Raw genomic sequence first — 12,716 nt, forward strand, 5'->3', positions numbered from 1 at the left:
ACAAAATTCTTACTGGACTTAGAAATTTCAAACAATCCTAACAAACGTTAGCATATGCAAAGACAGGAAATGCGCATGTCAGAAAAATGAACCGTTGTCAGTAGACATTAGTGCATAGAATATTTATCCAGAATTATAACCGCTTTAGAGCTTTCATCTGTTGCAGATGTGTCCGATTGCGATTTTTCGCGCACTCAGCTACTATGTTTTGTCAAATCATTTGTAAAAATTTTCATTTAATGTTACTTTTATTAAAGTAAAAGTAACAAGCCAATAAACTATTTAAATCATAAAAGATTTTCAAGCATATACTGTTTTGAAATTTTAATTATTTTAGCAGTGGGAAGCTTTTTTTTATTTATATTGGCCTTTGATCGTATTTTCAAGTTTGAGTTGAAAATAATATCGTAAAATAAGATGTTAAGCAATTCCATGATCGACGATAAGGTTTTTTCAATCTTCCATACACATTTATAAATACCGGCGGTCCCCGAGATACAATGTACCTATTTTACGCGGATTCGCGGAAATACGCGGTTTTCTACATTTTACAGTTCTTTAGCCAAATTGTCTACAGCCAAATTGAGTCAAATTGTTCTGATTTGACACATAAATTTTTGAATGCAAAATAAATTCCCTTCTAGTCGAGTTTTATAATTCCTATAATTGTTTCATACAGTCAGAATTATATCTGATAATTGCTAAAACTTAGCATGCCAAGAAACATTACACAAAAATAAGTGATATTTTGGCGTAAAACTATGTAACGTGTACTTACGCGTAAATTTGAGACACGCGGTATTTTGCTACCGTTTTCGGTCCCTATTAACCGTGTATCACAAGTCGTAGTCGTAACAAGGACTGACTATCCGACTGCGTGGTACCTGTATAAGTCTCTAAATCCTTGCAAAGGCTGGGTAGGTCCACGAATTACACCAAGTAGTAGAATCTCTCTAACATGTTGTCAATTCAAAATGAAATTTTTCTTTAAGATCAACATTTTGTCTTAACATACACTTTATGTCTCTTCAAGATCAATTTCTCCCTAAGGCGAATTGCATTGCATATGCCATTTGACAACTAAAATTATTTAGAATTGCCAAGGATGCCTGGCTATTCTCGCGATATTTCATATCAATACTTTCATTAGTTGTCAGTAACATTAATATCTCTATAAGCTGATGGTCTTTTGAAGATTAGCGAGATTTCACTGTACAGCAAATATCCGCTGTACGCGATACTCGATATACGGGAATTTGCAGTTCGTGATTCCTCTAAATTTAACAATTCAATGTGTTTTATGAAATTGTATTAATATTTTGAGCTTTTTTTTAATTTATCATTTTTTTAATTAATTAATACATATTTTGTAACAAAATTGCTGAAATTCAATATCTTCTATGTATATATAAATCTCGTGTCACGGTGTTTGTTGCGAGCAACCTCCGAAACGGCTGGATCATTTTCAACGAAACTTTGCACACACCTTATGGTGGTATGAGAATAGGTTTTAAGACTTGCATCATTTTCAGAAGTTACACTAAACTTAATTTATTAGCAATTTTCTAATCCCATACCAAGAGCAGTATTGTTGTTGTTGTATACATCGCTTTGACACTCGGTGTTAAGTGCAGTTTACACTGGTGTTAAAACCCCGCAAGCAATTTCGATTAGTTTGCGAGCTCGCACGAGGCCTTGCAATTGCGATAGCTTTTAAGCTTATCTTAATTTGATTTTCGTTAAATTTTCTTAATTTGACAGTTCTTATACTAATTTGACACATCAAATGTCAAAGTCAAAATAAATTCTCTTCACGTCAATTTTTAAAAACCATTTAAAATAGCTCAAAATTTCGTTTTGTTGTTCAAAAATCTCAAAAATTTTGTTGAAATCAGATCAAACAACTAATTTAATGGCTAAAACCTACCCCTTCAAGAAGAATAATACGAAAGTTAGCTATAATTTGACCGCAAATATCGAATTTAGACATACACTAATATTAGAGATACGCGATTGCCTCCAGTCTGCATTAATAGCATATATCATGGAGTGCCTGTATATGATACATGGTACATATGGATCCAATAAACTCCGTGCTAAACCAAAAACTCAGTAGTACCCAAGCGGATGATTGTAGATCTTAATTACCTACTGTTATTACGACCGATAAGGAGAATCGAAGCTTTGGGATAAAATCATAGTAATTATTGTAATCGTTGTTTTATACCCCTTGGATTGCAAATTCTTCTATTTTTAATTGAAACGAGACATTAATTTTATCTCGTGTGAAACCGGGTAAATCAGCTAGTCTTTCTATAAAAAAGATATTCCAAAGTCAAATCCTAAATAAAACAGTAAAAAAGTTCCATTAACAGGCTTAAATGTTAGAGTATTGGCTGGAAATAGAAAGGTTACTGACAGACATTCTTCATGTTCCAAAATAATTTATTTTCATTTACGAAATTTGTTGCAATCGGAAGAGAGAAAAAAATTCGTTTGAAAATTTTTCCCTCTCTACTCACGAAATGTCTGCAAGGAAGCCGCACACAGCAGGAGGTATATCTGCGGCTAAAGCAAAAGCTTTTTCATTCCATTGTCAAAAAGCTTCCCTGTATCTCATTTCCTCTCATACACAATAGATGACGCTAATTTTGTGCTGGTGGTTGTAAGCTTTATAGCATATGCATTAGTGATGGGCGTTTCAGAGCACAGCGGCGGCTCCGGAGTCGGTTCTGGAAACGGCCGCCAGACGACTATGTGTGATAGCGTAAAAAAACGAATCTTTCTTCTCGCGAGTATGAACGAATGCCGGATGTGATTTTAATTATGACGGTACATGCATTATGTAGCATTCGTAGGTCCCAACTCTATAATTTGTTAACGATATTCACATCTTTTTGAATATTTTGATAGGTTTCTTTGAAATTCATTCAGTCGGCGTTGAACCGGTCGTTTTAGACATCCGACGTCCGATGAAAAAGACGAAGCGTGGGAGAGCGTGCTCCATATTTGCCGTTAACACTCAGATGGCACTTGATTTACCAGAATACAACTAGAGAATCATGTAAACTAGCACTTCAGCAGGAACCATGGATAGAGAGGAAGTTCTTAATGAGCTTAATGATACCTCATTATCAGAATGGCTATTATAGTCGAATGCATACTTATAAAACATATATCGGCCTGTCAGCCAATCCACCTGCAGTACCTACCGCTCTATTGGCAGGTCGAAATGTAAGAACGTCTCCTGTACCAACTGCACCACCAAATGATGTGAAAACAGTATCCCTTGCAGCTGTGCTTCGATCGGAGCTCCAATAAGTCCAGTGGTGGATCTATTGGTGGGCAGACTAGGTGTTCTCCTGGGGCTCCGTCCATCTGGGAATCATTAGTCCAGCATGTATAACAGTTGGTAGAGTACATCCCAGTATTAACGAGTAGCCCAATGCAGATAACGACAGTCGTTAATACTGTCGTCAAAGAAATGTCAAATACGAATAAATTTTTCCGGTAGTTTAATTGACGATCGTTTACAGCTTAGCGATAGTCGTTAACCGTCGTTTTTTTTATCGAGGGCAATTGAGCAGTCGTTAATTTGAGAACATTTTTCATTTTATGGTTTTTGTTCAATTTTTTGTCGAGAGTAAGAAATAGAAATTGAAGAAGAATGAGGTAAGAAATTAAAAGGTAAAAAAGTCAAACCTTTTTAAAGACCCACTACGTTATAGGTGGTAATCTATTAAAATTTAAGGTTTCTAGCAACAGCAAAATGACCTTCCATCCACATATTATGTTCTTCTTCTTTGGCTCAACAACCGTTGTCGGTCAAGGCCTGCCTATACCACTTGTGGGCTTTGCTTTCAATGGCTAATTGATTTCCCCCCATAGCAGGATAGTCAGTCCTACGTATAGCGACACGGTTCATTAGGGGATTGAACCCATGACGGGCATGTTGTTAAGTCGTACGAGTTGACGACTGTACTACGAGACCGGCGAGACATATTATGATACGGCATATTATATTAGAGCAATTTATACGCATGGGCTTGAACGATGTAGTCCGGAAAATTATTTCAGGCCATCCACAAGGGTAGAGCGAATGTGGTAGCAAAGCGGCTGATCAAAAGAAAGCGGCTGCATAGGATCATGTCAGTTTTGGACACTCCTGCAACAGGCCGAGACCGCGCAGTAATGCCAGATGACGAAAGAGGGCGCATAGGTTACAGACAAGTGACTTCGTAAAGGTTATAACTGTGTACAACATTTCATTCAATAGTCGTTTTTTTTTCTTCTTCCTCCTTTTATTCTTCTTCTTCTTCTTCGACACAACAACCTGCCTGTACCACTAGTGGGCTTGGCTATCAGTGACCGTTTTATAACCCATAGCAGGATACTCCTGCGTATGGAGGCACGCTCCATCCAGGGCTTGAGCCCGTGATGTGCATATTGTTTGTTTGGAATATACAAATCCATGAATACATATACACAAATACCCTCTAAGCCTAGGATCATTTGCCAATTGTTGCACACCACCCAATTATTGTACACTGCGTACAAATTGTTGTTTATCAAAATATTTATAAAACATTCATTAAAGCTAGCATTTTCCTGAAATATATAGCATTTCTACTACATATACCAGTATTTTATTTTTTTCAAATACAGTTTTTTGAATTTTTACACAACTTAAATATTTCAACTGATTTCTATCAAAACAAATGGATTTCTTAGCAAAACCGCTCCGAATTGTCCCTCACAAAATAAATTTTATTTCACACAGCGAACCACTTACCGTAGGAGTGACGTACAGATAGGTGAACGCACTTTTGAAGTCGTCCCACAATTCACCTATCTTGGGTCAAATGTCAGCAACGACAACAGCATGGAAGCTGAGTTGCGCGCAATGATGCTGGCTGCCAACCGGTCATTCTACAGCCTGAAAAATCAGTTCACCTCAAAGAACCTGTCGCGACGGACGAAGCTAAGACTACATAGTACCTATATAGTACCGGTAAGTGATGCGCGTTGCGTTCCGAATCAGCCAATTGCGATCCGTTCCAGCATGCAAGCATCCGGACCGCGATCCATATTTTTAACCCAACCAGTTTCAAACTGAACCTGTTTCTCCCACCGTTCTTTGAGATCCTGAACTTGAACCGATTGCTATCAACGTTCTTATCGATCCGATGTGAATCGACTATTCTCAGCGTTCTCTGCAGTTTGTGCTGGACTGGTTGCTCTCAGTGCTCTTTGCGATTCAGCCAAGAACGCTCGACGGAGAGAGTTGCTCCTTGATTTGATGGACCGATTTGCTGTAAACAAAGCATCTAGGATCATTTTGAACCTGTTTCTCTCAACGTTCTTTTCGATCCGGTCTGGAACGCTCGATCATCTGCTCTCTTTCATTCGATGGGCCGATTTGGTACGTACAAAGGAAGCAGGTGAAATCTGAACCTGTTTCTCTCAACGTTCTTTTCGATCCGGTATAGAACGTCGTTCTCTTTTCCTAGGTTTCTATTATGGATACCCATACACATTCTGTCTGTGTGATTGATAACAGTGCAAGCCATATTCTCTAAATCACAGAGATAACGGTACAACACCAGCGCCATGAAGTCAGAAAAGGTTAGAAATTTGTGATGAAGTGAGAAGCTAATCGCCTGAATTTGAAGAGACAATACAGTGCTAGCGGTTAATGCAACGAATGAATTGCTTCTCTTCTGCCATATACATCTTTTTGGTATTGGTGCGTTATTTGGGATGGATTGTGGCAATCAATGAATTGCTATGTGTTAGGTACTTAGCTTATTCATTGCGCATGTATCTTCAAAGAACGCACTTGAATGTTTACATGAAACTTTCTTTCAGCAACTAAATACTTGTGATGCACTACCTTCCGCAATAACTTATTGAACACCGTTTATTGACCCCGGGAATAGCGCTATTTTTATGGACAATTAAAGTGCAATACCGGACTATTGGACCGGAGCGTGCACCGTACAGTGTAATGTAAATCCTACGGAAACGGCTTAAAACTCTATGTATTTGCTATAGACCGATGTTATTAGATGCTATTTATATTTAATTTAATTAAAAAATAAATTCTACAAAATGTCTTAACTTTTTAATTAAAAATGTACAGTGTAGCGGGTTATCTAAGTTAAGCGTTTTGCATTGAGTAGTATATAAATTTTACTTATTCAGTAAACTATTATTTAACGTTGTTTGAATTGAAAATGTGTGATTATTGCTCATAACAGATATTACACAATATTAAATGGATACTTTAAAGTTATCCATTGTTGTGTTCGGATGGCCGAGAGTATACAGTTTATATTTACACCGAACACGTAATAAACAATACACAATACTTTATTACACGATCAGCCCTTGTGTTCCCGACGGTGTCCCACGAGCGTCTGGCGCTCTCTCGTCTGCTAACCGCTCATCAGTCACTCAGTGGCTGCATACGTCCTTAACGCCGAATGTAGGGAGCCTTCCACTTCGTGACCACAACATCTCCCCCTTTTTAATAGCGTAGGTACGGATCGAACCGACGTGGAGCTCTTCTAGACCGAGAAGAGCGACGTGGTGAACGTTGATGCTGAGGAATGGATCGATGTGGGGGAAGAGATGGCGGCTCAGTTGGAGTCGCCACTGGCGGTGCAAGTTGTGTTGGATAAACATCTGGGAGCACTGATGGTGTAACGGGTATGCTCCAGGAATCCAATAATACATCCAACGGTAATGGATTGAAACGTTCCGTCATGGGACCCTGGCTGTTTAATGGTCCACGCCTTTTCAGTTGATTAATGTGTCTAATGACGCTGCGATGACCAGTCAGTACCTCGTAGGTAACATTTCCACGTTTCCGAATCACTCTTCCTGGAACCCAATGCCAATTGTTCCTACTATACGCCTTAGCATAGACAAGGTCATCACGCTCGAACGATCTTTCATTCCCTTCTCTAAAATCATGTTGAATTTTCCTTGGGGGACGGAGTAAATCAAAACACGTTCGTATAGGTCGTCCAAACATAACTTCAGCAGGTGTTTTGTTTTGCTCTAACTGAGGGTTTGGCGTGGTTCGATATGTCTGTAGGAATAGGTCCAGTGCTTCCTGCAGCGGTGCTCCTCCTACTCTTATCTTGGTTAACGAGCGCTTAAACGTATCTACGAATCTTTCTGCCTGCCCGTTTGATTGCGGATGAAACGGGGCAGACGTAATGTGATGCACACCATTACTCAAACAGAACTCTGAAAACTCACCGCTGGTGAATTGTGTGCCATTGTCGCTCACCAGTGTCGTGGGCATACCGAAACGCGCGAACAACCCTCTCAAGATGCTAACGGTTATGCGGGCTGTGATACTAGCCGTCCGGATGATCTCTGGCCACTTAGTATGCGCATCGACTACTACCAAAAAATAGTCTCCCTCTATTGGGCCCGCGTAGTCCACATGGACACGCTCCCATGGCGTTGTTGTCTTCGGCCACGGCAAAGGATCAGCATGAGCAGGAGATTTTGCTGCCAGAGCACATGAATGGCAATTACTGACGAGATCGATGATGTCTTCATTTAACGACGGCCAAAACACATAGCTACGCGCAATCGCCTTCATGCGCTGGATACCAGGATGTCCTCGATGAAGCTGGGACAGACATTGCTTGCGTAGTTTCTCTGGTATTAACACTCTCTCTCCGACCAAAATACATCCTTCCACCGTTGAATAGTCTTCCTTCCTGCTGTGATAACGAGATGAATCTGCGCCAAGGGCAATGTTACGTGGCCACCCGTTTTTTATGTAGTAATGCAACTTCCTTGCTATAGGATCACGATTCGTTTCTCGAGCGACCTCTCTAAAACTCAAGGGAAACGTAACTAAAGCGCTTGTTGCAATAGACTTTACATCCATCTCTAGTGCAACAGAAGCGATTACACAATCCTCATCCGGTTTATCATGCTTGTTAATTAGCCTGGAGAGTACATCGGCATTTCCGAATGATTCGGTGCGTACATATTCAATGCCGAAATCGTATGACAATAGCGTGAGCGCAAAACGCTGCAAGCGGTTGGCAGTGTAGACTGGGATCCCTTTTTTCGACCCAAAGATCCGCAGTAGTGGACGATGATCTGTCTGAAGCTGGAAACGCCTTCCAAATATCATCTTGTGGAATTTCGTTACCGCGAAGATGATTGCCAGTCCTTCACGATCTATTTGGCTATATCCTTCTTCCGTTTTTGTAAGTGCTCTAGAGGCGTGTTGAACCACACGTATGGTACCATTGGGAAACATGTGGCTAATAGTGGCACCAATACCTATTGATGATGCATCTGCCGATACTATTATTTTATGCCTTGGATCATAATGCGTTAACAACAAGTTCGATGATAGCAAGGATTTAAATCTTTCAAACGCTCTTTTACAATCGGCGGTCCATCGAAATTGTGCATTTGTCTTCAATAAGTTATCCAGTGGATATCGCAACTCTCGCATGTTTGGGACAAATCTGGCATAATAATTTATGGCTCCTAGAAAGGATCGGACGCCGCTCACATCTGTTGGTTCTGGAAGCCTTTTTATGACATCGATCTTCGCTGGATCGGGGCGCAATCCGTGGGTGTCGATGATGTAACCCAAATATCTTAGTTGCTGAACCTTAAAAGCGCATTTTTCCGATCGAATGCTGAATCCATACTCTTGAATTCTTTTCAAAACTGCCATTAAATTTGCTTCATGCTCTTGTTCAGTGGCTCCTCCGACAATGATGTCGTCCATGTAACATGACACTCCTTTTACACCAGCCAGCATTGTGTCGATAAGCTGCTGGAACGCTGCTGGAGCAATCTTAATACCAGGCGGCAATCTATTGTAGGTGAATAAACCTCGATGCGTATTGATGGTGAGTAAAGATCGGTAGGCAGGGTCGATTTCTACCTGTAAGAAAGCATCGGATAGATCAATTTTGCTAAATATTTTGCATTGCGATAGTCTAGCGAAGATATCTTCAGGTAATGGTAAAGGATACTCATGTTGCTGCAACGCGGCATTTAGTCCAGTTGAGTAGTCCCCGCAAAGCCGAATGCTGCCGTTTGCCTTGCGGACGACGACGATAGGTGCTGCCCATTCAGAGTAATCCGTTGGAGATATTATGCTCATCTGCTCTAGTCGATCGAGTTCCTTGTCGACTAACTCCTGTACTGCATAAGCTACCGGTCGCTTTGGGCAAAATACTGGACGAACGTTTTCCTTCAGCTGCAGTTTTACACTAGCCTTTGTGCACAGACCCATGCCGTTGAAGACCTCTTGAAATCTCCGCTCAACCCTCTTAGAGTAATCCTCAGATGAAATATGCCTACAAAAAGCATCCATGGGGGTAGAACCAAGTGCGAACAGGTCTATTAAGTCTGTTCCGAGCAATAGTATGTCTGCCTGTGCTACTCTTAAAGAAGCCACATGAGTTACGCTTCCGATGGTAACATTCGCTTCAAACTCTCCTAACAGAAAGAGTCCGCTTCCTGATGCTGTTCTTGCGCTAACTGTTCGTTTTAGTTCAGGCTTTCCAAGACGTTGCCATACGTTTCGATTAATGATCGTTATATCAGATCCTGTGTCGAACTGCAATCGAGTGCTTACATTATTTATAAAAATATTGATATATTTTCGCCTTTGCTGAACATTCGTTGTATTCACCGAAACCACTCGTGATGAAAACTTGTTTCTGTATGTTGGACTATCTGAATAACGTTTCGGTTTTGGACAGTAACCGTCTCTATGACCCTTTTTCTTACAGACACGACACACATTCGACTTAAAAGGACAATCACGCGCCCAATGATTTTTTCCACAAAGCCAGCAATTTCTTCCAGGTAGGGTTTGAGGACGCTTATATTCGTGCTTTCTGCTCTGGAAATTTTGGCGCTCAGAAAACTTTGGTTCGTCAGTTTTCTTTTGCACAGCGAAAACTTGTTCGGTTGCTGCTTTCTCGATCATAGCACTGTCTTTTTTTAAGTTCAAAATACGCTGGCAGTCTGCTGTTAAACTTTCCAGTGTTGTGTCGTTTCGGTCGTCGATCTTTCCAAGTAGACGTGTTCGAATCTCGACGTCTTCTTCGTCCCGCAGTCCGCATACGTATATCAGACACTTGAATTGTTCCTCAGTTAATTTTCCAATTTCAAAATCTACACAGGCTCGATTCACACGACAAGAATATGCGAGATAATCTTCGCTACGTCGTTTCATTAGGTTCAAGCATTTATAACGCCTATGCAACAATGACTCTTTCACTCCGAATAACGATGACAGCTTTTTTATCGTTTCGCTGAACGAAAAATCACGACAACTCTTTGGCAATATGAAATTGGCATATCTTTCATATTCTGCTGCGCCCAGTTTTCTTATGAGGAGCCGCACTTTTGCGCTATCATCCAACCTTGAAGCATCTCGTTCAAACAAATCCTCATATCGAGCAAACCACGAAGCAAAGGTCATTTTTGCTTCCTCCTCGTAGTGGAACTCCTTTATGTGGTGCGATAAAGAATCGAGTATTTGCTCTGCAAAAGGTGCGGAAGTTAATACATTTTCTGGGGGCTTGGCAATTGCCGAATTATTTTGCATTAATGTGAGTTGGCTTATCTGTTTCTGCATTAAAATGATCAGTTGCATCATTTGCTCCGATGACGCTGCTTGGTGCGATGACGTTGCTTGGTGCGATGACGCTGCTTGGTGCGATGACCCTTCAACAAAATTCTGCGATGGCGCTGGATTCTGGTATGCTGAGGGCATTGCACTTTGTAGATTTGGTGGCACTGCTACTAATGATGGCTGCTGCGGCTGCTGCGGCATACTTGCTGCACCGGGAACGCTGTACCAATTTTGCGATGCTCGACGCTGCTCTTCCGATGGGGGCTGATCTCCTGGGCTGTTCATTCTTCTCCGCTTCCGTAACGAAGGAATTGTTGCAGTACGCACAGAACACCCGATAAAACAAATTAAATACGACCCGAGACACGGTACGATCACGCGACGCACATACACACGCGCGACGCTAGCACGAGAGTTATAGCAATGACTGACACACGCATAACATGTAAACTTTACTCGAAAAACTCCCAAAAGTATATTTTGTTTTCCTCGTCGCCACTGTTGTGTTCGGATGGCCGAGAGTATACAGTTTATATTTACACCGAACACGTAATAAACAATACACAATACTTTATTACACGATCAGCCCTTGTGTTCCCGACGGTGTCCCACGAGCGTCTGGCGCTCTCTCGTCTGCTAACCGCTCATCAGTCACTCAGTGGCTGCATACGTCCTTAACGCCGAATGTAGGGAGCCTTCCACTTCGTGACCACAACATCCATACATAAAGTGAGCCACTGAAAAAAGCTTAATCATGGCAGGTTATCTTGAACCTGCATTCCGCGTTCCGTGCTTTTTCTCTAGATTGGCAGGTTCGTTCCGTTCCTAAATTTTGGGAACTATTTCCATCACTAGCACGTAGCTACGTATATTGGACTAAGTTGGATGTCGACATAGCACGCTACGTGGCCTCGTGCGAGGTATGTGCAACAGCGGCAAAATCACCACCAAGGGCAACATCAATGGCGTGGCCAAAGCCTTCGGCAGTTTGGAACCGAGTTCACATTGACTACGCGGACCCTTGGGAGGGCGTTTATTTCCTGGTTGTAGTCGACGCGTATTCCAAATGGCCGGAGATCGTCAAAACAACGAGCACCACCACAACAGCCACGATTGCCATTCTAAGGAACTTGTTTGCTGGTTTCGGTATACCTGCAACTTTAGTCAGCGACAATGGCTCACAGTTCATTAGCGGTCCGTTCAAGGAGTTTTGTCAGCACAACGACATTGAGCATATTACTACGGCTTCGTTTCACCCACAGTCGAACGGACAGGCGGAGCGATTCGTCGATACTCTTAAACATTCTTTGAGGAAGATCGGAACGGAGGAGAGTAAGCTAGATGAGGACCTGGAGCTTTTCTGATGATGTATCGTTCTACACCAAATGCTCAACTCGAACAGCAGAGAAGTCCAGCGGAGAAAATTTTCGATCGCCCGATAAGAACTGCATTGGAGCTATTGCGACCTCCTTTATCGTGCGAAAAATCTTCCCCATCTTCGTCAATTTCATCAGTTCGTAGCATCAGGGGAGATCGTCCGCAGCTGCGGGCGTGTAATGTTCGAGATCGTTGCCGAGGATGGACGGTTGTTAAAGCGTCACGTGAATCAGCTGAGACGACGAGTTGGTAACAGTTCATCATCAGCAGTTCAGCTACCCCTTGACGTGCTGTTGGCAGAATGGAAGACATCCAGTCAGCCCGAGAATGGACATCATGTACCGGCAACCCATTCTGCTGATCAGTCTGCATTTGAGACATCCCAACACACTGCGGCTTCCACACCGCACAACCGCAGCAGGCCCTGGAGACCGAACATCCTACAGAAGGTACTAATCAGCAGCAGATAGCCGTGCCACGTAGGTCTTCTCGCGTTAGAAGACTCCCCCGTCGGCTTGGAACCTATCAGCTCAATTAATAGGGAGAGATGTTGTGCAAGCGCGGTCTTACACTGGGCGCAGTAGCAGCCACAAGTACTCGGTGTTGTCTGGGAACCGACAGCATCCGACGTAGCCGAAGGGTTCGTCGGTACTTCGCGCGGCTGCAAAGCGAGGGATATCGGCTCTCTTCCATT

General features: G+C 42.1%; 1 protein-coding gene across 1 annotated transcript; it reads right to left on the reverse strand.

Moving 5' to 3' along the window:
• Positions 1 to 6,351: 6,351 nt before the first annotated feature.
• Positions 6,352 to 11,358, reverse strand: LOC121599698 (uncharacterized protein K02A2.6-like). The gene has a single exon (XM_041927717.1). The coding sequence runs from the start codon at positions 10,928 to 10,930 to the stop codon at positions 6,530 to 6,532; it is 4,401 nt and encodes a 1,466-aa protein (XP_041783651.1). The 5' UTR covers positions 10,931 to 11,358; the 3' UTR covers positions 6,352 to 6,529.
• Positions 11,359 to 12,716: the final 1,358 nt, after the last annotated feature.

This window comes from Anopheles merus, chromosome 3L, assembly GCF_017562075.2.
Source record: "Anopheles merus strain MAF chromosome 3L, AmerM5.1, whole genome shotgun sequence".
NCBI lineage: Eukaryota > Metazoa > Arthropoda > Insecta > Diptera > Culicidae > Anopheles > Anopheles merus.